This window comes from Amblyomma mixtum, chromosome 8, assembly GCF_055824585.1.
Source record: "Amblyomma mixtum isolate Tamu chromosome 8, ASM5582458v1, whole genome shotgun sequence".
In the NCBI taxonomy this organism is placed as follows: domain Eukaryota; kingdom Metazoa; phylum Arthropoda; class Arachnida; order Ixodida; family Ixodidae; genus Amblyomma; species Amblyomma mixtum.
The window spans coordinates 19,696,732-19,722,863 of record NC_143019.1 but is presented as its reverse complement, the minus strand read 5'-3'; the positions used below and the strand labels follow the sequence as shown (position 1 = coordinate 19,722,863).

General features: G+C 48.5%; 1 protein-coding gene across 1 annotated transcript in view; it reads right to left on the bottom strand.

The window, feature by feature from the left end:
* Dhc64C (dynein heavy chain, cytoplasmic) overlaps positions 1-26,132 on the bottom strand; it is a 90,422-nt gene that overhangs the window by 48,390 nt on the left and 15,900 nt on the right. Inside the window, exons 15-33 of the mRNA XM_089556736.1 lie at positions 24,503-24,826; positions 21,300-21,535; positions 20,454-20,526; positions 17,727-17,837; positions 17,250-17,369; positions 16,514-16,877; positions 15,530-15,675; positions 13,764-13,874; positions 12,567-12,776; positions 11,908-12,054; positions 9,348-9,514; positions 6,535-6,708; positions 6,180-6,345; positions 4,943-5,128; positions 3,923-4,126; positions 2,999-3,281; positions 2,053-2,304; positions 1,046-1,283; positions 601-787 (exon numbers count right to left, since the gene is read on the bottom strand). Of these exons, the coding sequence (XP_089412862.1) occupies positions 601-787; positions 1,046-1,283; positions 2,053-2,304; positions 2,999-3,281; positions 3,923-4,126; positions 4,943-5,128; positions 6,180-6,345; positions 6,535-6,708; positions 9,348-9,514; positions 11,908-12,054; positions 12,567-12,776; positions 13,764-13,874; positions 15,530-15,675; positions 16,514-16,877; positions 17,250-17,369; positions 17,727-17,837; positions 20,454-20,526; positions 21,300-21,535; positions 24,503-24,826 (3,699 nt within the window). The remainder of the gene's footprint in view (positions 1-600; positions 788-1,045; positions 1,284-2,052; positions 2,305-2,998; positions 3,282-3,922; positions 4,127-4,942; positions 5,129-6,179; positions 6,346-6,534; positions 6,709-9,347; positions 9,515-11,907; positions 12,055-12,566; positions 12,777-13,763; positions 13,875-15,529; positions 15,676-16,513; positions 16,878-17,249; positions 17,370-17,726; positions 17,838-20,453; positions 20,527-21,299; positions 21,536-24,502; positions 24,827-26,132) is intronic.

Sequence of the window (26,132 nt, the reverse complement as noted above, 5' to 3'; positions counted from 1 at the left end):
GTATTGCAGTTATTACTCCTACCAGTAACTCGGCACAGGTCAGCGGTCCTCAAGGAGGATTCATTTTTGACATTACTTTATCCCAGGGCATATTATGCAATGCATTTGGCTGTGGAGGCAGTGCGGCAACCGGGCTGCGCCGTCGGACGGCACTCTCGACACTGCGCCAACTGCCCTTCATGATATTTGCAAATGTCGCTTCGCTCCGGATCAATGCGCCACTTCGGTTGTTGCACCACAACCCAGAACGGTGGCAAGCCTTGTGACAACAGCGAACCGTGATTCGAGATAACCGCACTTAAGTTTGGCATCCGCGGTTAAGCACAACCGCGTTTAGACTGCCCGTGTCACTGCAGGTCAACCAACAGGCGGCTGCCGCAGCAGAGCTGACAGAGCAAGATGGTCATCTGCATGTGCCATCTGTCAGACAGACGGCAAGCACGATCATCATCGGCTAGACTTGGCACATGACAAATTCGGGGTGCGATCATTACGCGGGGAATAAAAAAAATTGAATTTTGCCAACAAAATTTGGGGGTACAATCCTTATGCGAGTAAATAGGTACACTTCATGCCACGTGTACAATTGCTGGCACGCACCTCCTGTTCGGGTAGGTGCTCCGCGATGGAGTTCTCCTCAACGGCATTCTCGCCCTTCTCGCGCAGCTCATCGCGGATCCGCTGGATGCGGTCACGCTTGATGTTGCCAGCACTCACGAGCACACTCTTCAGTGCACGTAGACCAAAGTCGTAGTGCGACTGGTTGGAGAGCTGCTCATTGCACAGCCTGCAAAAAGGGAGGACAAGACCAGAGATCTCAGTTTGCTACAAGCCCAAGCTTAAACAAACAAAACAAAAAATTCCCACTGGAAAAGTTTCTCAACAGAACTTTCTTGTGGATAAAGGCTGAAGCAATCAAGTGCATTTTGTGCAAAAAAGAAGCCCTCATCACTTTCCTAGTGTAAGCTGCTGCAACTTTCTTAAACTAGGGAAAAGTTGGGAAACTGAATTTAAATACAGAGGTGAAGAGAAAGCAGGTGCTCACTTGAAGAAGGGGACAATCTTGGAGGCCAGCTTCTCGGCCGAGCGGAAGCCCTGCGAGAAGAGCATGACCTGGGCAATGAGCTGCCGGTCGGGGCTGGTCATGGCCAGCGAGCGGAACAGCTTCTTGAGGTTGTCGGGCAGGTTGGAGCGGCCCGCATAGCCCGGGTTCATTGTGATGAAGATGGCCATGTCCGGGTTCACCCGCACCTGCTTCCCAATCAGTTCCACGGAGAGTTGCTCTGCATTTCGAGAGAATGGTGGGGGGGTGTGGCGACAGAAAGATTACAATGGTAATAAAAAGAAATAGAAACCACCCATTTCCTTAATATCAGTGGTTTATGGGGTTTCACTGTCCCAAAGCAAATCAGGCTATGAGGGATACCGTAGTGGAGGGCTCCGAAAATTTAGACCCCCTGGGGTTCTTTGACGTGCACTGACACCACACAGTACATGGGCCTCTAGAATTTCACCTCCATCGAAATTTGACCGCTGCGGTCAGGTTCAAACCCGCGTCTTTCGGGTCAGCAGCCGAGCACCATAACCACTGAGCCATCGCGGTGGCCATAATTACAGTTATGAGAGACTACGAGACAACGTAGGTTAGCTGATTTTCATATTATAGATAAATTGGAAGCATAACCAGAAGCATTAACATTGCACTGTGTGACCTTGCAGCTTCAGACCTCTTCAGACCTCCTTACTTCATCTGTCCACCTAGCTCTCTTCCATCCTTTACGCCAATGGACTATCAGTTAGGTGCCCTTTGCCAAAATAACCATACTGGTGTCACCATCAAACTTGGACAATGTGCTTCCGAGAAGCATAATGTGTCAGTCACCCACCCTTTCCTCCTTCGCAGCCTCATCTGTCCACCTAGCTCTCTTCCATCCTTTACGCCAATGGACTATCAGTTATGCGCCCTTTGCCAACATAACTATCCAGGTGTCATCATCAAACTTGGACAATGTGCTTCCGAGAAGCACAACCCAGAATGTGCCAGTCACCCACCTTTTCCACCTTCGCGGCTGCGCAGGGTCTCCTGGATCATCTGGATCTGCTGCGAGACGGCCGAGAGCATGCGCTCCTCCAGCCGGTTGAACTCGTCGAAGCAGCCCCACGCGCCCACCTGGCACAGGCCCACAAAGATGCGGCCCATGGCCTGGAAGTCAAACGTCTCGTCACAGTTGAACACCAGCACAAAGCGGCCCAGCTGGTGTCCCAGGGCCTTCACGGACTCCGTCTTGCCCGTGCCGGCCGGCCCTGCACAGAGACCACGGTGAAGTGCACAATAAAAATTTCAGGCGGCCCTTTGACAATCTAAAGTGCACAAGGTGAAAGCCTTGCCACCAACAAGACAACGGCTGTAGGCACACACGAGGCGGCTATGGGGCAACTTGGATTGGCTAGTCATAGCTAATTACCCATGAACAACTAACTGGTCATGATTGGTTAAAGATTGACTAGTCATTGGTTAATCACTAATTAGTTAATGACTAGTTAGTCCTGACTAATTAGCCAATGACTAGTCATGATTGGTTAATGGCTAGTCATAACTAATTAGTTGATGGCTAACTAGTCACGACAGGTTAATGACTAGTTAGTCACGACTGGATAATGACTAGTTAGTCATGACTGGTTAGTGACTAGTTAGTCACGACTTCCGACTAGTAAGTCACGACTTGTGACTAGTAATGACTAATTATGACTTTCACTTAAGATGTAACGGACAGACGGACAGAGTCATGGCCGCGAGTATGAGCGCTTAAAGCCTTTCGTCTTAAAAAGAATGCACTTCTAGCCACGAAGCACAGCATGCTCCAGATCATCCTTGTTGAGCCTCATGCAGAAACCACATTTTACTTTCCTAAATTTAAACTTTCCATAGTTCGAACTTCCAGTTCAAATCATTTGAACATCAATAGCAGAGGCAAACACCAAGTGGTTTTCTCCTCACCGAAGGGTGACCCTCCGAGCCGTGCCTCCAGGGCCTGTGTCATGGTCAGGTAGCAGCGGTCGGTGAGCGGTGTCTGCACCAGCTTGTCCTGCACGCCCAGGTACTCGAAGCCGTAGCTGAACCGGGCGTTGGCCATGTGGATGGAGAGCTGGCGCAGCACCTCGGCCTGGCGCGGGTCGAAGTAGAAGCGCATCTGGCTCAGCCACTGGAAGTCCCGGGGTCCCCGGACGCCACTCTTGAGCAGAGACCGGGTCACGTCCCTCTTGTGCACAAACTCTGTGATCTGCGCAGGAGAGGAGGAGTCGGAGAGAAAAGAGAGGATCCAGGTTATGAAACAGAGGAATGCAAGACATTACGATAAAAGCAACACACAGCTCTTATAACCTGTACCACAATGATGAAGAAATGTGATGCACCTATGTTCTAGCGCAAACTGACCACTGGTGATCTCAAAACAATGCTTCCCAACTTACAACAGACAAAGCCTTGCAGTGCAGTATTCAAACTTCCAAGAGATCAAACATTGGGTGAAAGAGCAAGGCAGGGAGGTTTGGTACTTTGCCTAACTGATTTCCGATCAAGCCAACTGAGAGAGAACTGTGTGCGAAAAAAGGACACTCCTTTCTTGCAAACAAAGCAAAAAAAAGCAAAACTTAACTCAAAGTGTATCACGGCAACAATTTCTCCCATTCAGCTATACAGCTCTCAAAAAATTACCACCGACTAGTCACTCCCAGTCAGCAAAATGAAGCACCAGGTGGTTACAGAACTTGTGAAATTTGCCTAAGTGACAGGGTTTTTCCTTGCACACTAATTAAGCATTGCTTCACATATCTTACAGCAAAGTGTAGCAATGTTTTGTTATCTGTAGTCCTGGGATCCCAAGCCACACATTTCACCCAACCGCGCCAACAAGCCACCTACCAGGTGCTCGAGTTTCTTGCGCCGCAGTGGCGGCTGCTCCTGGAGCACAGAGTCAGCGAGCACGTTGAGCGTCTGCTCCACCGACTGGAGCACTTCCTCCAGGGGCTGGCTGTTGGCATCTGGGCCAGCCTTCTCCATCGCTTGCAGGGCCGCTTCCACATCCTCCGACCAGGAGATCTGGGCTGCCAGGACGACAATCTGGCTCTGCAAGGGGAAAGATGAACAAAAACGTTGCGAGTTCCCATCTTTGCTAGAATTAAGAAGGGCGCAGTGCTCGTCTTTGAACACATCCACCGTGGCGTTGCTGTGGAACACAACAGGACTATCACGTGAGTGCCATTAGAGGGTGACAATGTTACATTTACCAACAGAGTATACAGTCGGAGCCAATATGAAGGTGATCGCTTCTGCAGCAGCCAAACATGAAAAATGAATATTTACAGGCAAGACCATTACTAGCTCTTTACTAGAAGCGACTGCCAAGAACAGGGAAGCCAAGGTTTGGTTTGGTTGATTTGGTTTATTGGGGTTAAACGCCCCAAAGCGACTCAGGCTATGAGGAACGCTATAGTGAAGGGCTCCGGAAATTTCGACCGCCTGGGGTTCTTTAACGTGCACTGACATCGCACAGCACACTGGCCTCTAGAATTTCGCCTCCATCGAAATTCAGCCGCCACGGCCGGGATCGAATCCGCATGTTTCGGGTCAGCAGCCGAGCGCCGTAACCACTGAGCCACCGTGGCGGGGCGAACAGGGAAGCCAAGGAACCAGCTATAGTCCTATTTTTCTGGCCTCCCTGCAAGAACAAACTACAGTATAATGCTTTATCTAATTACATTAAGGGTGAAGTTATGGCCACGATTCACGCTGATTCTGACTGAACACTTGCGCACTTCAGGTAGTGCCACACAGTTGATGCTAAAGTTGATGTCCTGCTTCTCGCGATACTGACCCAGCTAAACCTGAGGTGTGACAATGCTCAGTCTTAGACTGTCTGCACGTCCATTTAAGTGCACGCACCTGGTAGCGGTCAGTCCAGGCCATGTACTCCTGCTGGTCGATGGTGCCCCGCTTGAAGGGGGCGCTCTCGGCCACCGCCGAGGCCAGCCGCTTGGCTAGGGTCACTCGCATCTCCTTCTCCACCAGTGACAGCCACTCGTTGATCTTGGGGTTCTCGGCGATGGAGACGGGAGTGCTGAACACCATCTGCACGTGCACCCACCCCACAAGGTGGTGAGAGGAGGGTCTTGTCAGCACCACTGAACATGTTCCGGCAGAAGCCGACATGATTACTGCAACCAGCTTCCCGGTCACACGTCTTGGTTACAACTGTTGGTTGCCAAGTTGAGCCTGAAGTACTTCTGACAGTCCAAAATTATATCAATGCCTGTGTTGGGCCAGTTTTAGTGCAGAAGCGGATTCTTTGCTTGCAATTCTGCACACATACACAAAAAACAAAACAAAGGGTCTAAATAATAATTTCTTATTCACGTACAGATCACCCATGCATGGGACATGCTTGGGACGGAAACTGGAATGGGACCAACTTTACACGGAACACGCCATTATGTGGGACACAACACAACCGCATGTTTAATCCATTCCTCTTTCAATGCACTCCGTTAGATGCAAAAGAAAAGACAACTTCAGCTTAATGACAATAGCTGGATGTTCCATGGAACACCACACTAGACTGTGCCTGTCCAGCAAGAAGGGATAAGGGCAAGGACTTTGGCATTTTAGCATGGCAGGTTATTCAGGCAAGTTGGAACTGCACATCAATTGCATAAAATTCTAATCTTTTAAATGGTTGAAGGACTCCCATTACAAGTGGCCACAAAGGATAACATTGCCCTAACAAAATGCTAGCTGTGGTGAAAATTGGCTGAAAACTGAACACTAAACAAAGCAAAAGACCCGAAGGTGCTTTGTGGGCACAGAATTCGAATTATGGAGAAAAAAAAAACTTCATCTCGGTGGTACAATGATGTCACGAACACTTCTAGCACATCGTGCTACTTGAATCCTCATGGCATCTAGTGGCCACAAAGATAACCAGCTCTAAACACACTACACACATGTCGCATCTTTAATAATTCCAACATTAAACATGTGACGGTTTGCTAGTCTTTTTACCATCGTATAGACTCAATTATGTTCTCGGGTGGTCTGTACGAACTGCTGCTAGCTCAGAATGAAGCGCTTTGGCATGAAAGCCGAGGTGCGACTGCAAGTGTGCAAGCATGCATGCACGTACCTCTTCTCCTTCCTTGGAGGAGAGTCCAGTGACCAGGGTGTTGTCCTCGTTGAGGATGATGGAGGACACACCGGCGAACATCTTCTTGAAGTGCTTCTGCAACCGGGGGATGTTCTTGCTGTTGCCGATTATCTCCAGCAAGTCTTCATCGCCCACAAAGTAGAACCTGCAGGCAAGGGATCGGAACCAGGGGGGTCACATGGGAACAGTACAACCACTTGGCAGGAAAACGCCGACTAAGCAGGCGTAACCTTAGCATTGCACACAAGTGACTAATGATGGACGACCACCGATGAGCACCCCTTCTGGGCAATACGATTTTTACAGATAAATGCGATGCCTTATCCGTCCTCACCTGGGGAACGAAGAGCGCTCCCGCTCCAGGTACTCTCCGAGGGCCTTCTGGATCTTGCCCAGCAAGTCAGCAAGACGCTCCAGGGAGCGCTGCACCCCCTGGATGTTGAGCACGTCCAGCACCAGGGGACTCTTGCTCACCTTCTTCATCAGGGTGAGGAACTCCGAGCTGATGCTGCACAGGGAACACAGAGTAGAAGGAGTGAGGCACATAGGTCATCAACGAAAAGGAAACAACCAGAGCAACTCAAAAATGAAGAGATAAGTGAGCACCAAAGGAGCCTCCGTAGCCAATAGCTTTGACCTGCTGTCATGGCCTATCAATCGCCTTTTACCCGCCATAGCCGCCAGCAGGTGCAAGTGCTTGAGTGAGACGTCTTGCCTATAAGTTAAAGCTGCTGGCTGCAAGGCAACGCAATAGGGCAGGAAGTTCTCAAACTGGGTTTCATAGAACCCTTGGGTTCCTTGGAATGCCTTTTGGGTTCCCCAAGCATGTGAATCTATGCATGCCTCCACCGCCAACTTTCCACCACCGACCTAATTATGAGACTGATCATGTTACAGTTGCTCGCGGAATGTTTTGCTATGCGACCTGTCATTATTGCATGGGATCTGGGCACTTTTTGAGGGGATATGCACATGCATGCTCTTTATTTTCCATGCATGTCAGGCAGGAAGGGACACAAGCCACGACACGCGGAGTTCTTCAGCACTGGCTGAAGGCCACTGGGATAGAAAAGATTGAGAACTTCCTGCTTCATTATTCAGTCATTTCCGACCGCTAAAGAAACCTGAGCCTGACGATCCTTCCAAACTCAAGCACCACTTGCTCTGTAGAGTTTACATGTGCAGCAATGTACTGCAAAATATGATAACACACCAACAGTTTTGCCATTCACAAGAAAAGACCTTGAAATGTAGGCATAAGAAGGCAACTAACTAATAGTACTCCGGTTTCAACCTTTGTGAGAATAATCAGTTGTGAGAACTCTCTTGAATGACTATCAAAGCAGCAGCCATACAATTCAGAAGCAAAGATGCCCCTGACACAACTCAATGGCTAGCTCCATGCCCTTCAAGGTTGTGGAGAGATTGTCCCATGATCGTGAAGGCATGCTGCCTTTAGAAAAACAATTGCTCTATCAAAGATGGATGTAGCTAGTTGATGTGGCCAAAGTAGCACTAAAGGTGACAGTGTTTCACCTGCATATGGGACCAGTGACCATGAATGGTGGCTTCAATGTTGCTTCCGTTAACTCATAAATGGCTTTGGCCCTTTCCATAACTTATTCCACTGAAATGCATAATCTTTTATTTATTATACTGCACCTTTAGTCTACATAAAAAAAGACTACCGAAACACTGGCGTGCTTCACTTAGCTATCATAATGGAAAACGAGTGGAGATGGAGAGCATCTGTGCTTTATTCACTAAAAGCAAACTGATGCAACAGTTCCCACTGTCCTGGTCAAGCAATGCCCACCAATCACAAGATAATAGCTGAAAGAACATCGCACATTCAAGCACAAGCTTCCAAGCTCTACCACTGCATTCACAGTTCTTGATGCATACTTTGTCAGCCACAACAAAATAAGACACCAGCTACGACAAGCTCTACCTACACATGCAACCATATGTACTGTGCACATGTTCATTTCATATATACAGTCAAGCCCACTTATAACAATATTCAAGTGCCATGGAAATACCATTGTTATAACCAATAATTGTTATAACAGGGTTGCGCCGAAAAAAAAGAAAAGATGACAAACTTCAGAGCATTTATTGACAGTGAATACCCGGGTGGGTTTGATTGTTCTAATGCCTGTAAAAGCTCGTTAAATCGAACTTCAGGGAACCGGAACAATGTTCACCGTTCACCCATGACCAAAGCACCGCCATCACTGCGCCACCGGGAGCTTTGTGCACCTCCACGTCACAGGAATCAAGCCGGCTTTTTGGAAGCTATTCTTATGGGAAATTCAAGATGCATGCAGAACCAAGGGTGCGGTGACAGCTGACAAGAGAAAAACCGGGCTGGCTGCATGCACGCGTGCTGTACTGACTGATTAGGGGTACGCATGGCGTGCGTAGCCAATGCAGCAATGCAGCAGCTCTCGTGACGCGATGACGCCTGCCTCTTTTGCTTTCGTGGCGTTGCTGCGCCAGCTTAGTCCATTGGTCGGCCCCACACATGCACGCTTTTGTGTTGTAAGCATGGTTTTGCTGGTGTGGTTGTAGCATTTTTCTTTTTCTGTAATGGTTGACACTCAATTACCAGATTTAATTGTTATAACCAATAATGTGCCCTAACAGCATTGCTATAAGCAGTTTATTTTACCATAGAACATATGGCAAAGCTGATGGTGCCATGACCGACCATTGTTATATCCAATATATTGTTATAACCAGTATTGTTATAAGTGGACTTGACTGTATATGCCTGAACTGAACCTGTTGGCTGCCTAGCAGTCCCGTGACAAATGATTCCACATACCGCTCCATGGCCTTGGCTGCTACAAGCCACCAAGGGTCATGTGATGCAGCCAAGAATCCGCATGACTGAAGCCCTATTGCCCTCATAGAACCACTCAACAGCTTTCAACAGAGAATCACAGCCCTAGAATGTGTAAACAACATCCGTACACTGCTCAACAGACAGGCCACACTGCCTCCCGCGTCCCTTCACCGTAGAAGCCCGCATGTCTGAAAGGCAGGTTGCGTCTGGCACATGACACACATTTCACTGAGCAGGCAAGTCTTTCACATGCACTGATGCCGGCTGAAGAGAGTGCCCAGAGTACTAACGCGTACCTCGTGAAGCGAGAGGTCTCCATGGGCAGCAGGGTCTGGATGTCAGCGCTGCCAGAGAAGATGCCCTCCAGGTAGACCCAGCGCCGCTGCACGTCGATCCACACGTCGAACAGGGCGTTGATGCGGTTCAGCTTCTCCTCCCATGCCAGGGCATCCTCTTCAAACTCCTGAGGGGGTAACCAAAGCAAAACCCATCAGTCATTGTCCAAAAAGAGAGAGAGAGAGAGAAAAGGCTGAAAAAGGACTCTTGCAAAGCCCAAAAAGTAGCAACAGTGGTAATGCAGGATAAAGACCAACTTGGACAAATGCTGGTAAGTAGTCCTTGCAACTATTCACAGCTAGCGTAGCAGCAGAAACCGCAGCACTCAACAGTCTAGGGTGCCTTGTGAAGGTTCTAATCATTAACCCTTTTAAGGTTTTTGCCGTATACAGTCAAGTCCACTTATAACAATACTGTTTATAACAATATATCGGATATAACAATGGTCGGTCATGGCACCATCAGCTTTGCCATGTGTTCTATGGTAAAATAAACTGCTTATAGCAATGCTGTCAAGGCACATTATTGGTTATAACAATTAAATCTGGTAATTGAGTGTCAACCATTACAGAAAAAGAAAAGAAATGCTACAACCACACCAGCAAAGCCATGCTTACAACACAAAAGCGTGCATGTGTGCGGCCGACCAATGGACTAAGCTGGCGCAGCAACGCCACGAAAGCAAAAGAGGCAGACGTCATCGCGTCAGGAAAGCTGCTGCATTGGCTACGCACGCCATGCGTACCCCTAATCAGTCAGTGCAGCGCGCGTACATGCAGCCAGCGCAGTTTTTCTCTTGTCAGCTGTCACCGCACCCTCGGTTCTGCATGCTTCTTGAATTTTCCATAAGAATAGCTTCCAAAAAGCCGGCTTGATTCTTGTGATGTGGAGGTGCGCAAAGCTCCCAGTGGCGCAGTGATGGCGGTGCTTTGGTCATCGGTGAATGGTGAACATTGTTCCGGTTCCCTGAAGTTCGATTTAACGAGCTTTTACAGGCATTAGAACAATCAAACCCCTCTGGGTATTTACTGTCAATAAATGCTCTGAAGTTTGTCATCCTTTCTTTTTTTTCGGCACAACCCTGTTATAAAAATTATTGGTTATAACAATGGTATTTCCATGGCACTTGAATATTGTTATAAGTGGGCTTGACTGTATGTACGGCGGCGGTTTTCTGTCCCGCAAGGTCTTTGCCGTACGGGTACGGTTTCGATCTTCCGTTTGAAATTTTGCGCCAAAAGAACAATGTGTGCTCACTGGGGGGTGCTGCCACCTCTTAGGACTTACAAGAAGTGTTTGAATTTTGTGCTGCATTCTTACGGAGATAAGCAGAACTTATGTCTAGCTTTAGCGCGGCGGCACAGACTGCGGCAACACCCCTTTTGTAGTTTTGGTTTCGCCGCGTGATCGCAACGGAGTCGCGCGAAATTTGAGTTTTCTTTTTGTCAGCACTATCTTGCAGGGGCTGCCGAAGTTGATTTCTATCTTTATTGGCGCTGCTCTTAGCTTGCTTATCACCGTTGCTCGCGAGGTATGCTCGCCCTCTGTAGCAACGCGCCTACGCGGTTTCGATTCCGCCACGGGATCGCAACGGAGTTGCGCGAAACGTGTTTTCTCTTTGTGGGCACTGTTTTGCAGAGGCGGCGGAAGTTGATTTCTATCTTTATTGGTGCTGCCCTTAGCTTGCTTATCACCGTTGCTATTCTATTCTATTGAACATTTTCCAGTTGTGAGTGATGCTGTCACCAAAGTACTGTTCCTAATTTTTTTTTACTATTTATTCTCGATTATATACATTTTGTACATTCAAGATCCGCAATAAAGTAATTTGACCACTGGGGAAAGTTTTCTTCAAAATAATTCGACCCTCAAAGGGTTAACAGTGTGCTGAAGAGAACTAGCAAAGGCAAGTCAGCAAAGTTACTTCGGCACTGTCTTTAAACACCACTGTCGCCGGCAATAATTTCGCAGGCATACTAGGAGGCTAGCAACACGTTGAAACGGAACAGAAGAAGAAAATGTTCATTTGTTACAGCAATATTAATCACTCTTGAAATGAACTTCGTCGTCATGGACAAGCTGCAGTAGCATTCATGTACTTATGACTTATGGGAAAGCTGGTGTTGGTTGTTTTTGTATGACTGGCAACATTGCGACTATGAGTCTTTCATTGAAGTGTTTTGTTGCCTAGCCTATCATTTTTTCTGCAAATTAAGTTTTATATTTGGAATTTCTAAGTTTTTTAGAGATAATACTGCTCTGATCTTATTCCCCAGCAAGTTGCTGCGAACGCTCCGCGTCCAAGAGTACAAGCAGCTGTTGCTCGAAGGCCCTCGAAATCTCAACAGAGTCCCGTACTGCTCTGCTGACTCGATAGACTACTATTGACTCAATGGTCACTGGAGCGATTGGCTAAGACTATCGGTTTGAAGGCCATCAAAATGACCTTGTGACATACACACGGCATCAAAGGAATGAAAAGGCTTCCAACAACAATGGACAGCAATGTGGAAGCCTTACCTTGTAGTAGGGAGAGAGCTTCATGGCGGCGACTGAGTTAATGTGCTCCTTGACCTTGTTGAAGAGGTCGTCCCAGCCACGAATGAGGCGGCACTTGTTCTGGTAGTTCACCAGGTCCAGCTCATAGTTCTGCCAGGCTTCCCGCACCTATGCAAGGTGACACGCACTACCAGTCTGCACTCCCCACGAACCAGACCTCCCAGCAAGCGTACTTTCAGTAAATCAGAAATCCCCAACTTTATCTGTGTACATAACAAACCTAAACATATATAGTAAATGCTTTTTAATTTGACCCCGCTAATTCAGAAATGTGGATGATTTGAACTGTCGGCTTGGCCCTGGCCAGTGCTTAAGTATATCTATGACATAGGTTGCTTGCCAATTCGGACGCTACAGGTCTTACACCGAATGGGCTCCCAAAAGGAGGTCTACGAATGACTGGCACGGCAAGCGGTCGTCAAAACAGCTCTTCTGAAACCTAAATTTCATGCTGCAGAGTCCCCCACACACCCGTGACATGTGCACAATGGCAGGCATGACGAAAAATGGATGGTCCCGTTTCTGACAACTGTCTGACAATATAGTTTCGGTTTCTTCGTTCTGAGCTTTGAGCCAGCCGTGGCGACGGCGACAGGTGGGGGAAAGCGAAGCCAACGCACCTGCTTGAGGAACTCCTCGAGGGCCATCTCCCCCTGGGCGACCAGGATGACGTCCTTGACGATGGCCTCGTTGCGCTGCAGGTCGATGTCCCACACCAGGCCCAGGGTGAGCTCAGACAGGATCCAGTTGACACGCAGCTGCCGCATCAGCTGCTTCCAGTGGCGCTCCTTCAGGGCGTCCGACTTGAGCTCCACAATCGTCACGTTCACCTGCACATGTCACACAGCCCCTTAACCAGGCTTCACACGTGGACCGTCACCAAATAGGCTACTCTTAAGTGCATATCTCAAAGGACTTGCAAACTCAGCACCTTTCATTTAAAGCTGCATCCCGTGGAACTAAGAGGCTAAGGGTCTACGCCTAAAACAGACTTGGAGGTGAAGGACTTGCAAGATAACTGTGCAACTGGGAAGAGGGCAGAATGGGTCAGGAATCAAACTTGGGTTCATGACATCCTAGCCGAGATCAAGAGGAAAAAATGGGCTTGTGCAGGGCATGTAGTGCGAAGCCATACGATTTCAGCAGCGCTAACACGTTTAGGAAAAGACAGAAGGCGGACAGGACAGCGCTCTGTCCTGTCCGCCTTCTGTCTTTTCCTAAACGTGTTAGCGCTGCTGAAATCGTATGGCTTCGCACTACATGCCCTGCACAAGCCCATCTGTCCTGTCCATCTTCTGTCTTTTCCTAAACGTGTTCGCGCTGCTGAAATCGTATAGATTCTCACCAACTAGCCCGCCAAATTGTGTTATTGTGTAGTGCGAAGGCAGGATAACCGCTGGCCCCTAAGGGTAACGAACTGGATTCCAAGTATAGCAGGGGGCAGAAGAAAGTTAGGTGAGCGGATGAGACTAAGAAGTTTGCGGGGTTATGGTGGCTGCAGTTGGCAAAGGACAGGTTTAATTGGAGAGATATGGGAGTGGAATTTGTCGTGCAGGCTAGTGATGATGATGATGGTGAAAAGGCTACGACTGAAGGTCAAAGTATACAAGCAAGTTCTCTGGTTCGAGTTCAACTCCTCTGCCATTAACCACACTTTGAGGTCCAACAGCTGCACAATGTAAGCAGTCCTCCACTCAAACTGTGTGTTCTTATTTGGTGCATCAGTCAAGAGTACATGCACGATTCAAAGAATCAGTAGTTACAAGAGAACAAAAAAAAAAAAAGAGTTGAGATCAGCTTAGATCAGTGCCACTAACCTTTGTGTAGCCCATGAGCACCTTCTTGACGTACTCGTACGAGGCGTACTGCCGCAGACGTGCTGGCAGCTCCTTCAGCTGGTTCAGCAGGCCATCCAGTTGTTGGCGCAGCTGAGGAACGAAAATGCAGGTGCAAAACGTTTACCCAAAGCAAAACATCTCTGAACGCTGCCCCAATTGTGCCAACAAAACATAACCCATAGCACACAAGCGCCCCAGGACCTGGAAGCAGCATTCAACTAAACGGATAAACTATTACGTTAAGAATGTTCACATGAGCTTATTTTTCCATCCTGCCGAAAAAATGACTTGCTGGCGCTCCTCACTCAGAATGGTGTGCTCCTCTGCAGTGTTAAAGGTGCACTGAAGAGGAATCTGAACTCGTCTTTTTGCCGCGGGAACTCAATCTACACGTTCCGAGCATTCTTAGAAACTTGGAATTATTGCCCTTTGTGGCCGATTACCGCAATTAAATCAAATTAACGCCCGGCTCCTGCCTTTTTTTTTTAATTCTGCCTCGTACGGTGGGCGGAGTCGACCAACGCGGGGAGTGCCTTTCACCCAGTCCCGTGGCGGCTTGCCGCTCTGCCATCGGCGGAGTAATACGTAGTAGTCCGTAGAAGCAAATAGTCTGCACGTATTTTTATTTCTGCGGGCTTATTTTGCGGTTATATTATCTGCAAATGAAACTATTTATTCACGGAAACCTAAAAAACAAAATGAAGCGAAAGCAAAGCCTCCACGGAACTAGCTGAAAGGCACTCCCCGCGTTGGTCGACTCCGCCCACCGTACGAGGCAGAATTAAAAAAAAAAGGCGGGAGCCGGGCGTTAATTCGATTTAATTAGGGAAATCGGCCACACAGGGCAATAGTTCGCAGTTTCTAAGAATGCTGGGAATGTGTAGATTGAGTTCCCGCGGCAAAAAGACGAGTTCAGATTCCTCTTCAGTGCACCTTTAACTCATGAATTCCTGTCGGGCTAATGCAGCGGATGCTCATCCAACTCGGCTAACGGTGACATTCAATAGGTACAATGACAAGCAGGAGTTCACAATTTGAAAGGCTAACCTACAAGTTTGCCTGGCTAGCAGCAGTAGTCTATATTCAATCTGATGATGCCGGAAGTTGCAAACAGCTTCTACTGCCACTTTGCTCCCCATTTTTACTTTTTCAGTTTCCTCTACGAACATGACGACAGAAGCTTTTGCAGAACAGTGGCAGGCTACACTTTGAGGCCAAGAAGAGCAGCCAGCACATGGTACAGTACTGCTCTCAATAGTGCCCAGCCCAAAGAGACACCGTCAGCCACACTGCTTGCCAGGGCCGATGAGGTACAAACATTCCGCAGCACTAAAAATGTGTGCCGATGCGGAACAGCTTCAGCACAAGCCAAACATTATTGTCAAAGAGCAAAAGAAATAAAAAAAATCTGACACAGTGAACAGCATGAGCACTAGTTTGCGCCATTGTGCACAGAGGGCGCCACTAATCAGTGAGGCAATGCTCAGTGAAAGTGGTAGTTCGCGCTGCGTAGGGCGTTCCAGATCTGTAAAGCGGCACTCAGCGAAGCACTGCTCATGTTCACTCCTCTTTCTTTATTAGAGTTACACCAAAGATGCTGAGGCCAAAGAGCCAGCAAACGTGCCCTAAACTGTGGTCGCAGTAAAGTAAATGCCCTACACGTGCCGAGCCCTTTCCACACAGAGAGGGCAAAGCACACACTGCTAAATCTGCAACTAAGTTAAAATTCTCAGAAAGTTCCCCACCTTGCGAGCCTGCACTGACAGCCAGGGCTGCTCCTTCATCTGGTCGATCTGGTCCCAGATCTTGGCCAGCTCTGACCAGACCCCTTTGAGGTCCTGCAGTTCTTCCAGGGCGACGTGCAGCCGCTCGTCACCCGGAGAGATGACACCTGAGAGGGAAGGGACAGAGGGCATCAATGACTGCTAAAGCAGAAAAAGCATACTCTAGGAGAAGAGGCATGTATAAAGCTACATCTTGGTATGAACCAATGCATGAATACTCACCGTATTTACTCGCATAATAGGCGCACCCCTAGTTTGGTTGCGAAGAACCAGATTTTTTTATTTCGCGCATAGTAGGCGCACCCTGACCTTGGCACTGTGATCAATACTGTATTTACATGATTGCAAACTGACACATCCAAACTTTGAGCCGGATTTTTTTTTTTTAAAAAGTGCGCCTATTATGCGAGTAAATACGGTACATACTGCACAGCAGCGGAGAATATGCAAGTTAGGCATGAACGTTTTCACAATAGCAGCTCTGAAACCGTTTCTAAACTGGAATCAGGACTCTCTTCCAGCGACATCTCCCCTCAGGTCCCAAAAAAAGCTTCTACTCCGCCTTTCCTAACAGAACTACTTCCCCTCCCTTCTTGCATGCCTCATAAGAGCTCGGCTCTCCTCCATAAATACTGATTGTCTACCTTGCTCTTATTATCTGTGCACAGCTTGGAAGCACCTGAAGAACTTAGGTATGCTATACACAAAGCGATCACAGCATCCTTACTGCAGTTCCTGCCATTATGTTCTTCAATGGTCCGACAATCTGAGATGCTGAGTTTACACTCTGCAAGCAGCTGGTAAATACTGCCACTCAGGATGCTCTTCAGTGTAACTCTGACAGCAGCAGCCAAGGACAGACTTCTGAGCTCTACTGCCAGGTCTGCTCTTTGAAACTAGCAGAACACCAACTTGAGGCACCTTGCACTTCGAGCACAAACGTACCTGGCTCCTGCAGCTCGAGGGCCTCCTTGGCCTTGACGAGGTTCTCGCGGTCCTCCTTCAGGCGGCTGAACTTGGACTCGAAGATGGCCAGCTGGCTGGTGGCCTCGCTGGGGCGCAGAGAGCCCTGGACGGGCTTGCTCTTCTCCCAGTCGGCCAGGAAGTCGGCCGTGCGGGCCTCGACCGCCCGGTCCTCAGCCACCACCTTCATCTGGAGGGAGGCCACCTGGGACGAGATGGCTGTGTCCTTGCGGCGCATCATCTCTGTGAAGGCCGACCACTCGCCCTCCACGTTGTCCACATGCAGCCACCAGTGGGGGAACTGGAAGCGCTGCCGCTCCAGGATGCGCTGGCCCTCTTTGTACAGCTGCAGGGTCACAGTGGGTGCAGGGCAGCAAGAAGAGGGGGGGTGAGGCAAAGGGAGCGGAAGGCAACGGTTAGGAACATTTCAACTGCGGGACTGCCAGAAACTACATTGAAGCACAAAGACGGTATCAATAGTCCCAAAGAAGGCAGTAACTGAACAGTTGAAGTGATACAGTAAGCACACTTAGATCGAAGTCACCTTAAAACCAGACCGCAGAATTCACAAAAACGAGACTTTACTGTCTGCACATTGTGGCCGCTTGTGACCTGTAAAGTTACAGTTTACAACCACTGGTACTGTTCGCACCCTCGCCCTTGTGCTGTGCCCAACTTGTGGCAGCCAATGATGGTTTGAACTTGGTTGCCGACTCACCTCCACCTGCTGCTCCCAGGTCTTCATCTTGCGTTTCAGCGACTGGACGTAGGTGATGAAGGACACTGCGTCCGATGTGCTTGCGGTGTCAATAGACTGCTGCTCCAGCTCGCTTCGAGACTACGGGGAGCCAAAGAGATTACAACGTAAGCACAACCCCTCAACAAGGATTACCATCAGAGCTCTGACTGACACTGAACTTTCTAACCAGCGCTCAGTCAATACAGTGAAATGGGTTCAGGCCATGAGATACCAATGTGATGTCTCTTTGCTACTGCAGCTTTGGCAAATGACAAGAATTTTTTTTACATTCCACCCAAGACAACTCAGCACTGAGCTGAAGTAGAAAGAAGCTAAAGAAAACTGACTGAGAAAGACGAAAGGTGCTAGCTCAGGAATAACAATGATGACATAGTGTAAAGGCAAACTTGAGACAGGTTCAGTAGGATCTCAAGGAGGGATGTACAGGTTTCTCACCTTGGAGACGGTGGTGTGGAACTGGGCCATGTCGTTGCCCAGGAGCTGGCCAAACTTGCCCAGCACCTCCTTGTGCCACGAGTCGTACTTCAGGGTCACCTTGGACTGGACCTAGAGTGACAGCCAAGCCAGAAATGTCGTCAGACACTACAAAAGCACTGGCAAGCATTGGACAAGTACTGAAAAGGAAGAGTTGCATGCTTCTTATGATAGGCGCTAAGATTTCTATGCCAACACTTGGGAACTCGTGATGTACACCTGGCCAATTATTTAACAATGCCAACCGAGTGTCGGCTTCTGATGAAGAGAGGTCGCTAAATGTCCAAGAATAAGCATATTGTGCGAAGTGCTTGCAGTTTTCAGCCTGTATTTATGCTCCGCCTTGTCACAGAGCATTGTGCGACCGCTTGTTTAACATTCGGGTGGCACTGCTAAAGAATTGGCTGGGTGTATACACTGCGAGAGCACGCAATTATGTGTTCCTCCCATATTTTACACTACAAAGCACCAATACAAATTTCCCCATCGTATGCATGCCAATGTTAGGTTAAGAATAAAACTTTTCAGAGTTGGTGTTTTCGAATGGTGGAGAGAGCCTATCCGTGCACCATTGCAACCATGCTCAAACTCCTGGCAATTTGGCGTGGCTTCGTTGCATCTTGGCAAAAAAACTCCACATACGGTAGAAGCAAGATGAATAAGTGGGCTTCTTCGATTATCCGCCTCTGGCAGCCCGCGGGTTGCTTGCGGGCTGCCCGAGCGCGCTCGATTTTCTCGGGTTGTTCCGCCCACTTCCGGTGGCTGCCCGGAACGCGTTCGTTTTTCTCTGGCTGGGCGGTTTCGGGCTGCCAGCCGGCGGCCAGACTCGCCAGGACGATTTTGTGCTGGCAGCGCTCGGGCAGCTAGCAGACGACAAAGAGGTGTACGGTAGCGGGAAGCTCGCGCAGCCATTTTTATGTGGACTAGAAGGACCGCGGTTCTTCATGCGATGTTTTGCGCGATGGAGGCGCTTGTTTCGACTAGGCCACGGTGCATATCGACTGTGTCGCCTGCAATGGCAGCTTTTGCGGTAGTTCTCGCTGTTAATTGATATGTTTTGCGTGCGTATGCGCGATCATATTTCGATCGTCTCACCACCTCGCAAGCACAATTGCTCGCTTCATATTACGATTACGATCGCATACTTCTGATTCACAAAATATTTCGGCTGTTAATTTCGTGCGCCCGGCGGATATTGCGATGGTGTTCGAGGCCTTTCACGAGAGCAGCCGGATTCCATTTTCGAGTACGCGTTCAGACGCGCGCATATATGCATGTGCTGAACGTGTTTTACGAAGTGTTGGTTGAGCGCGATACGGGAGCGTATGGTCTTCATTGCGTTTGGCGCAGTGCAAAAGTAGATATGCTTTGAAAAACGCTTGACTGAAACATATGTCCTTTATTAAAAGCCCTCACGAGCACATTGCTCGAGACATCTCTGCGAGCATATATGTGGCCACACAGTTGTCGCGCGCCGACCAAGTGCCGATTCTGTCGTCGCCAATTGTTGTACAGCTTCATGCTCGGGCCTTCTGCCACATATGCTCAAAATATCTGAGAAGTACCGCAGGCATGCACCTCCTCGCGTTTGGCTCATTTAAAAAAAAGATATAAAAATGAGCTCTAGCGCTGATCGTCGTGCAAACAAACGCAGAACGTGAGGCGACGACACGCAGGGCTTTATTGTAGCGCCTTTCATTCCAGTGCCAGTTCTCTGATATAAAGCTGTATTATTACAGAAACGATACGCAGCTAAATTTATACAGTGCACCCGCTTGTTCTATAGGTGGACGTTCAACAAGCTGATATGCGCTTTTGCCGAGATTAGGCGTTCCTTGCCCGCAGCAAAAGCCGGCGGCCGACAGAGTTGAACGAAACGTATCCCAATTCTATTCTGCTTACAGCTTACAGGAAGCAGGTTACGAGCGTAGAAATCGCAACGACCACGGCAGAGTCCACCAGGGTCGATCGTCGGCGGTCATACCAGTCAGCTTACTGCGTAGTAAGCAAACATGCAATAATCCGAGAGTACGGCTTGCCGTTTGATAAACAACGCACGGGCAGTTTTTCCGTCCTATGTGGTGTCGACTGAAACACGTTAGATTGCGATTGCTCATCGCATGCTTTTGAGGATTTCTTGAAGCTTACACAGTGCACCGAAGGCACACGCTCGCGTTGTCGTTGCCGATGTATATGAGTGCGAGCTTGATCAGCTGCTTGCTCTGCAGTCTGCGGCACGCAGCCCTCAATAACTGCAAGTCGTTGTTTTCGATACCAAGCAGCCTATTTCTGCCGTTCGCGTGCGTAGCAATGAGACGCAGCAGAACGCGAAACTAGAGAGAGAGCATCTGCCCTCCGTGATCCGCGACTTGCTTGCCACCGTGATTGCCGGCTGGCTGGTTCCGGTGGCCGCCAGCCCACGTGACCATGATGCGTTTTCCTGTCAGAGACGAACTTGCGGGCCGCCAGCGGGCTGCCCGAGCGTGGTTAATCGAAGAGGCCCAGTGTTGTATGCCTTTTTCGAACCTATGTGAAGTGAGTTACTATGTACTGCAGACTAAAGCTTTCAGCCCTCGCGCTTTCTTCACGGTGGCTTCAAAGCCACACGAGTGGAGAAGCCCTCATCAGGGACTTTCCTTCTGGCAACTAGATGATTCTGATAGGAAATTCACAGCAAACGAGACATACCTTAGCATAGTCAATGATGATCGGGCCAATCTTCTTCCGGACATCGGTTGTGTCAAAGGTGGTACGAGACTTCCTGTGACACAGGCAAATGCACTAATTTAATGAATGATCCTGATAAATCTCAACTGCCAAGTATATGAACACTGTGCACAGAGGATATGCTCAAAGAAAAAAAATACAGTCATGAAGTTCAAACTTCCAACACACAGAGGAGTGAACGAAAAGCACCAAGAAGCAAACTTCTTTCGACCTACTTGCAAGCACTGCCTCATACTCTGATGAAAGTCTCAATTCTTATGCTGCACGTAAGAATAAATCTCATCCCTCAAACAAATGCTTCTGAACACTTCATATAGATGCACTCTCGATGTGGCATGTTGGCAAAAGAGCCCCTTGCAGTTTACCTATAAACACCAATTGTTCAAGTGCCTTGGCCCTGAAGATACTGCTGGGAAACCAATATATAAACAGTGATTAACGTGATTATTATTCTCATCTTGTTTTATAATGCAAATACAGCACCCACAATAATGGAAAGGGCGAAAGAAACAGTAGCTGCCAGAATAGGGAAGCTTCCCAAGTCTAGAAGTGAGAGGGAGAAAAGAAAGAGTACGGAAAGAACTAGTATACTATGCAAGGACACCAGCAACGTGGAAAACAGAAAAACAACATCCCCACGACAGTGGTAAAAGGACCAAATTTTAGATTAAAGAGATGTGTCATGCATGACATCCAACACGTTGTTGATCCGTCTAAAGCCTTTTCTTTTCCAACCTCTATTCTTGGTACAACCACTTCGTTACCACTTTCCTGCTGTAGAGCGAAGGAAGCCGTGTGGCTGCTCACTTGATCTCGACGAGGGTGTTCATCCAGAGGCCGATGTCGTCGCCCAGCCGGGCGTACAGCATGTCCTGCTGCAGGTCCCACAGGGCCTGGTAGCGGAGCCACTCGCTCACGTACGTGTCCACCTGCTTCATGAAGGTCTCGATGCAGCCGTAGCACTTCTCCAGCACGTTGGTGCCGTCCAGCATCACTCTCAGCACGCTGCGGTACGTCTGCGCCGCCGGCCTCTCCAGCCCCACCTGGTGGAAGAGAGGACAGACACAACAACGTTTTGAACAGTAGGACAGTGTACAGTGTGCAGCATTCTGAATGGAGACTAGAAAAATACTTCCGCTCCTTAAAGCAGCCATCTAACCCTGTTTTTGAATTTCACTGAAGTGCAGTGTTTTAATGGTCAATGCAATATGGCAGCTCAAATATTCATTTGTCAATAATAAAGTGACAAATAGAGGACTTGAATGTGGAGAGTAAAAGATAAGCAATCAACCAGAGGTAAGCTTGCCTTTAGATAAAAGTCAGCTGAAGTTTGCCAAGTACAACAGCAAGCCATTTGCATATGAAGGCATTCCTTTTTGATTAGCACTCCTCCTCACTTGGCTGGCTTGGCACAAACCAGTGGGCTTAAAGAGAGTTTCAGTGCTCGAAACTTTTACCAGTGCTGCAACCGGGGACAGTCAACAAGAAGAGAAAGAAGGACAAGTGCTTGTCCTTCCGTCTTTTCTAGTTGACTGTCCCCTGTTGCGGCACTGGTAAAAGTTTTGAACATGAACCAACTAGCTCAAATCTCAGAGTTTCAGTGCTGCACTTGATAGAAATTTTAAAGAAACTTCAGATGAAGCTGAAAGTACACCAGCAACTAGCACTTGACGTTTGTGAAGCCTTCATCATCATCATTATCATCATCATCAGCCCGACTATGCCCACTGCAAGGAAAAGGCCTCTCCCATGTCTCTCCAATTAACCCTGTCCTTCGCCAGCCGCGGCCACCGTATTCCCGCAAATTTCTTAATCTCATCTGCCCACCTAATTTTCTGCGTCCCCCTGCTACGCTTGCCTTCTCTTGGAATCCACTCCGTTACCCTTAAGGACCAGCGGTTATCTTGCCTTCGCATTACATGCCCTGCCCAAGCCCACTTCTTCCTCTTGATTTCAACTAGGATATCATTAACGCGCGTCTGTTTTCTCACCCACTCCGCCCGCTTCTGATCTCTTAATGTTACACCTTAAGGGGGGAGGCTACCCTTGAGCATCAACTTTTTTATTTCCTGAGATATCTGGATGAAATTTTCAGGGTAAGCTTGTAGCACAAACATTTGAAGAACTACCAAGTTTCATGGAGCTGTGTCCTCTGGTTCTCAAGTTATAGGAGTATATCAAGGTAGTTTACATGGGTTCCTTGGGACATGCCTGGAGAATCTGCAAAATGTGCTGGCACTTTGAAATTCAGCACAGTCATTCCTGGATAGGTACCCCAGGGCAAGACAAGGCCCTTTTTGTAAATTTCATTGCTGAAAAATTTTAGCACAGCCCTGAATTTAGTGTTACTTATTAGAACTTCATTAACCAAATTTTAATTGTTTATTACAAATTCCAGAGACAATATCTTAAAAAAATGGGCTTGTCTTGTCCTCAGAAATTTATTCTGGTATGGTGCAAAAGAAACCCCATGAAATTCTGGTAAGTGGTTCCCAAGATATGGCTTTCCCTAGCAGCCACGCCAGGCAAAATATTGATTCTGAGAAAATGGCCTTAGAAGATTGAAAGAACACCAACTTTTTTGTTTCTTGAGATATCTAGATGAAATTTTCAGGGTGGGCTCACAGCATAAACACCTGAAGAATCACTAAGTTTCACAGAGTTGTGCTCTCTGGTTCTGAAGTTACAGGAGTATATCGAGGTGGTTTACAAGGGTTCTTTGGGACAGGCCAGGAGAATATGCAGAAAATGTTGGCACTATGAAGTTAATTTATTATAATTCCTGGATAGGCACCTCAGGCAACAACAAGGCCCTTCGAAAATTCTTTGGTAAAAAATTTTAGCACATCACTGAATTTAATTACTACTTAGACATGCACTAATTAACCAAATTTTATTTATCAACAATTCCAAACACAATATCTTCAATAAATTGGCTTTTCTTGCCCCCCAAAATTTATTTATGTATAGGGTAAAAAGACCACACAGATATCCGATGAGTGGTTTCTGAGATATGCTGGGGTGAGCAGCCATACAAGGAAAAAAATAAAAAATTCAGAGAAAATGACCCTCAAAAGTTGAAAAATTTCCAGGTCTAAAACGATCCCGCTGAATAGCTGGAGCTGTCTCCGTGCTTTCTTTTTTTTGCCGCCGCTGACCGACCCGCACATATCTAGGACGCTGGACGCATTTGATGCAGTCGTCGGCAGCGCGCTTCGCCATGCGGATGGACCTCATAGAATGCGTCCGTGCACCGAACGCGTGTCGCGTCTTGAATTTCGTTGTACGCATCGTGACCGACCGCGCAACGGTCAACAAGCTACACGACACTGTTCAAAGGGCACGGCGACAGACTGTAAAGACGGCGATCGCAAAAATGGCGAAAGAGCGAACACACCGCACAAAGGAGAGCGAGCAGCCGGAGCAGACGACGCGCAGGGAGCAGCCGGCGGAGACCATCGCGTCAGCGCGCGCAGCAGCCAATAGCAGCCGCCCGTTCCCCCGCGTTCTCGAGGAGCACGCGCTTGGTCCAATCGTAGCCTCGGATTTCGGACGCGGGAAACTCGAAAGCAGCCGCGAGGCCCCCAATCAAAAGCTAGCCACGCCTCGAGCACGCTGCCGCCATCGCCGCCGGAAGCAGCAAAGAAAAGCGCAAGAATTCACAAACAAAACAAGACCAAAATGGCGGCGCTCGGTTCAGCGTGGGAGGAATGGCTCGCGCGCGAAGTTGGGGCATTTTCGGCGCTTGCTCGCGGCTCAGGGGCCGCCGTGGCTTGTTATATTTCTAATTTTCAATATTTTTACGGCGAATTAGGCATTGATAATTACAGAAAAGGTAGTTTATAACATATACAAACGGAATATATACTTTTGCAAAAATCGACTTTTTCGCGATTTTCCGGTTTTCAAAGGTAGCGTCCCCCCTTAAAGAAGTTAAAAAAGAGCCCTCCCCACATGCCTGTCAAACAAGAAAGAGAAAAAGAATGTCAGGGTGACCAAGAGATCCCCACCTGGTACCGGGTGCTCTGGATGCGTGTCTGGGAGAGCACGATGTTCTGCCAGGCGAAGAGCTGCTGGAGCAGGCTGAAGCGCGACTCCTCCAGGCTTGGGCTCAGGTACATCACCTGGTTGGTGATGCGCACCTCGTGCACCAGGGTCTGCACCTGGGGCTCGCCCCCCGGCGGGTGGTGGACTGTGCCGGCGGCACCCTCCTTCTCACCAGGCGTGGTGGTCGAGGCGTCCGCCTCCGACTCGGCGGCACCCTTCTTGCCTTCCAGGGCCAGCGTCCAGGCCCGGATTCCGGCCTCCAGGCGACCAGCCAGCTTGGCCTCCACCTACATTTGAATGAAAAGTGGAGCTTGAACACACCTCTGGCTATGATCTCGCATGTACACACACACACACACACACACACACACACACACACACACACACACACACACACACACACACACACACAAACACACACTGTTAAACCCCATTACACGAATCTGAAAGAGCAAGCGCTGAAAGAAAACGAAAAGTGCTGCCTGAACACATCTCTGTGGCTATGATCTTGCATATTTAATTACTCCCCCAAAGCAGAAATCACAAACAGCATGCACTGAAGGAAAATGCATACCTGCCAACCTAGCAACATGAAAATTCGGGAGACCGCCGCGGTGGGGCGGGTGGAAAGGGGATGCTTTGGTACGTCCGCATCCGTAGCACTTCGAGTCGTCACTCGGGAACATTTTCCGAAATAGCGGTCCCGCGCGATCACTCACGCTTAGCGGCAGGTTGTGTTCCACAAGAAATCCTGTGAAAAGGCACTCTGCACGGAGCACACTGTCTTCGCCGTTGTTTTGAAAGAAACTGCCGATGGTGCCCTGCACTTCTGCAGCACGAACATAAGCGATGTGTACCTTGATGTCGTTCTTGCCACCGTTCGAAACGCTCACATCACAGGCGCACATGGTACAGAATCCATACTTTTCACCTTTTCGCACACTGACAAGGCACGGAAACTCAGTCGCGTACGATTTCCGAAATACTTGCAAGTACTTCTTGGCTTGCTAAATCTACGAGCCAGCCTGAGACGATCCAATCCGGATAATCCAATATGGCAACGCCCGTCGGTTGCTCGCGTTCGTGGTGGTGCCGGTGACTGCTACCTCGATTCAATGTGCATGCTGGTGACTGAGTGCTCCTGCGCTGCTTTCCGGCATGGTCATATTATAGGACGTTATAGAATTGGAAAAAAAAACGCTGGGCTGTGGCGGCCACTTTTCGGGAGATTTGAGGTCGCGTCCGTACAATCGAGAGATGTAATCAAAATTCGGGAGACTCCCGGCCAATTCGGGAGAGTTGGCAGGTATGACTGAAGGAAAATGTTAAATGATATTACATTACAAAAGAAAAAAAGGTGAAAGGAATATCTGTTGACTGCAAGTGAGCCTTCGATGCCCACCTAGCAGCTAAACACTGGCCGATGAAATTGCTCAACTGAAAATGTCTACCCTTCCGAGCATTAATGGAGAAAAAGAGCAAGCCTTGACTTTAGCAAGGTCACACTTCTAAGGTATTTAGCGCTGGAATACGCAAAACAGGAATCTCGCGCAGCTTTTGAAATAAACTAAAATAAAATACAAAATAACTTTT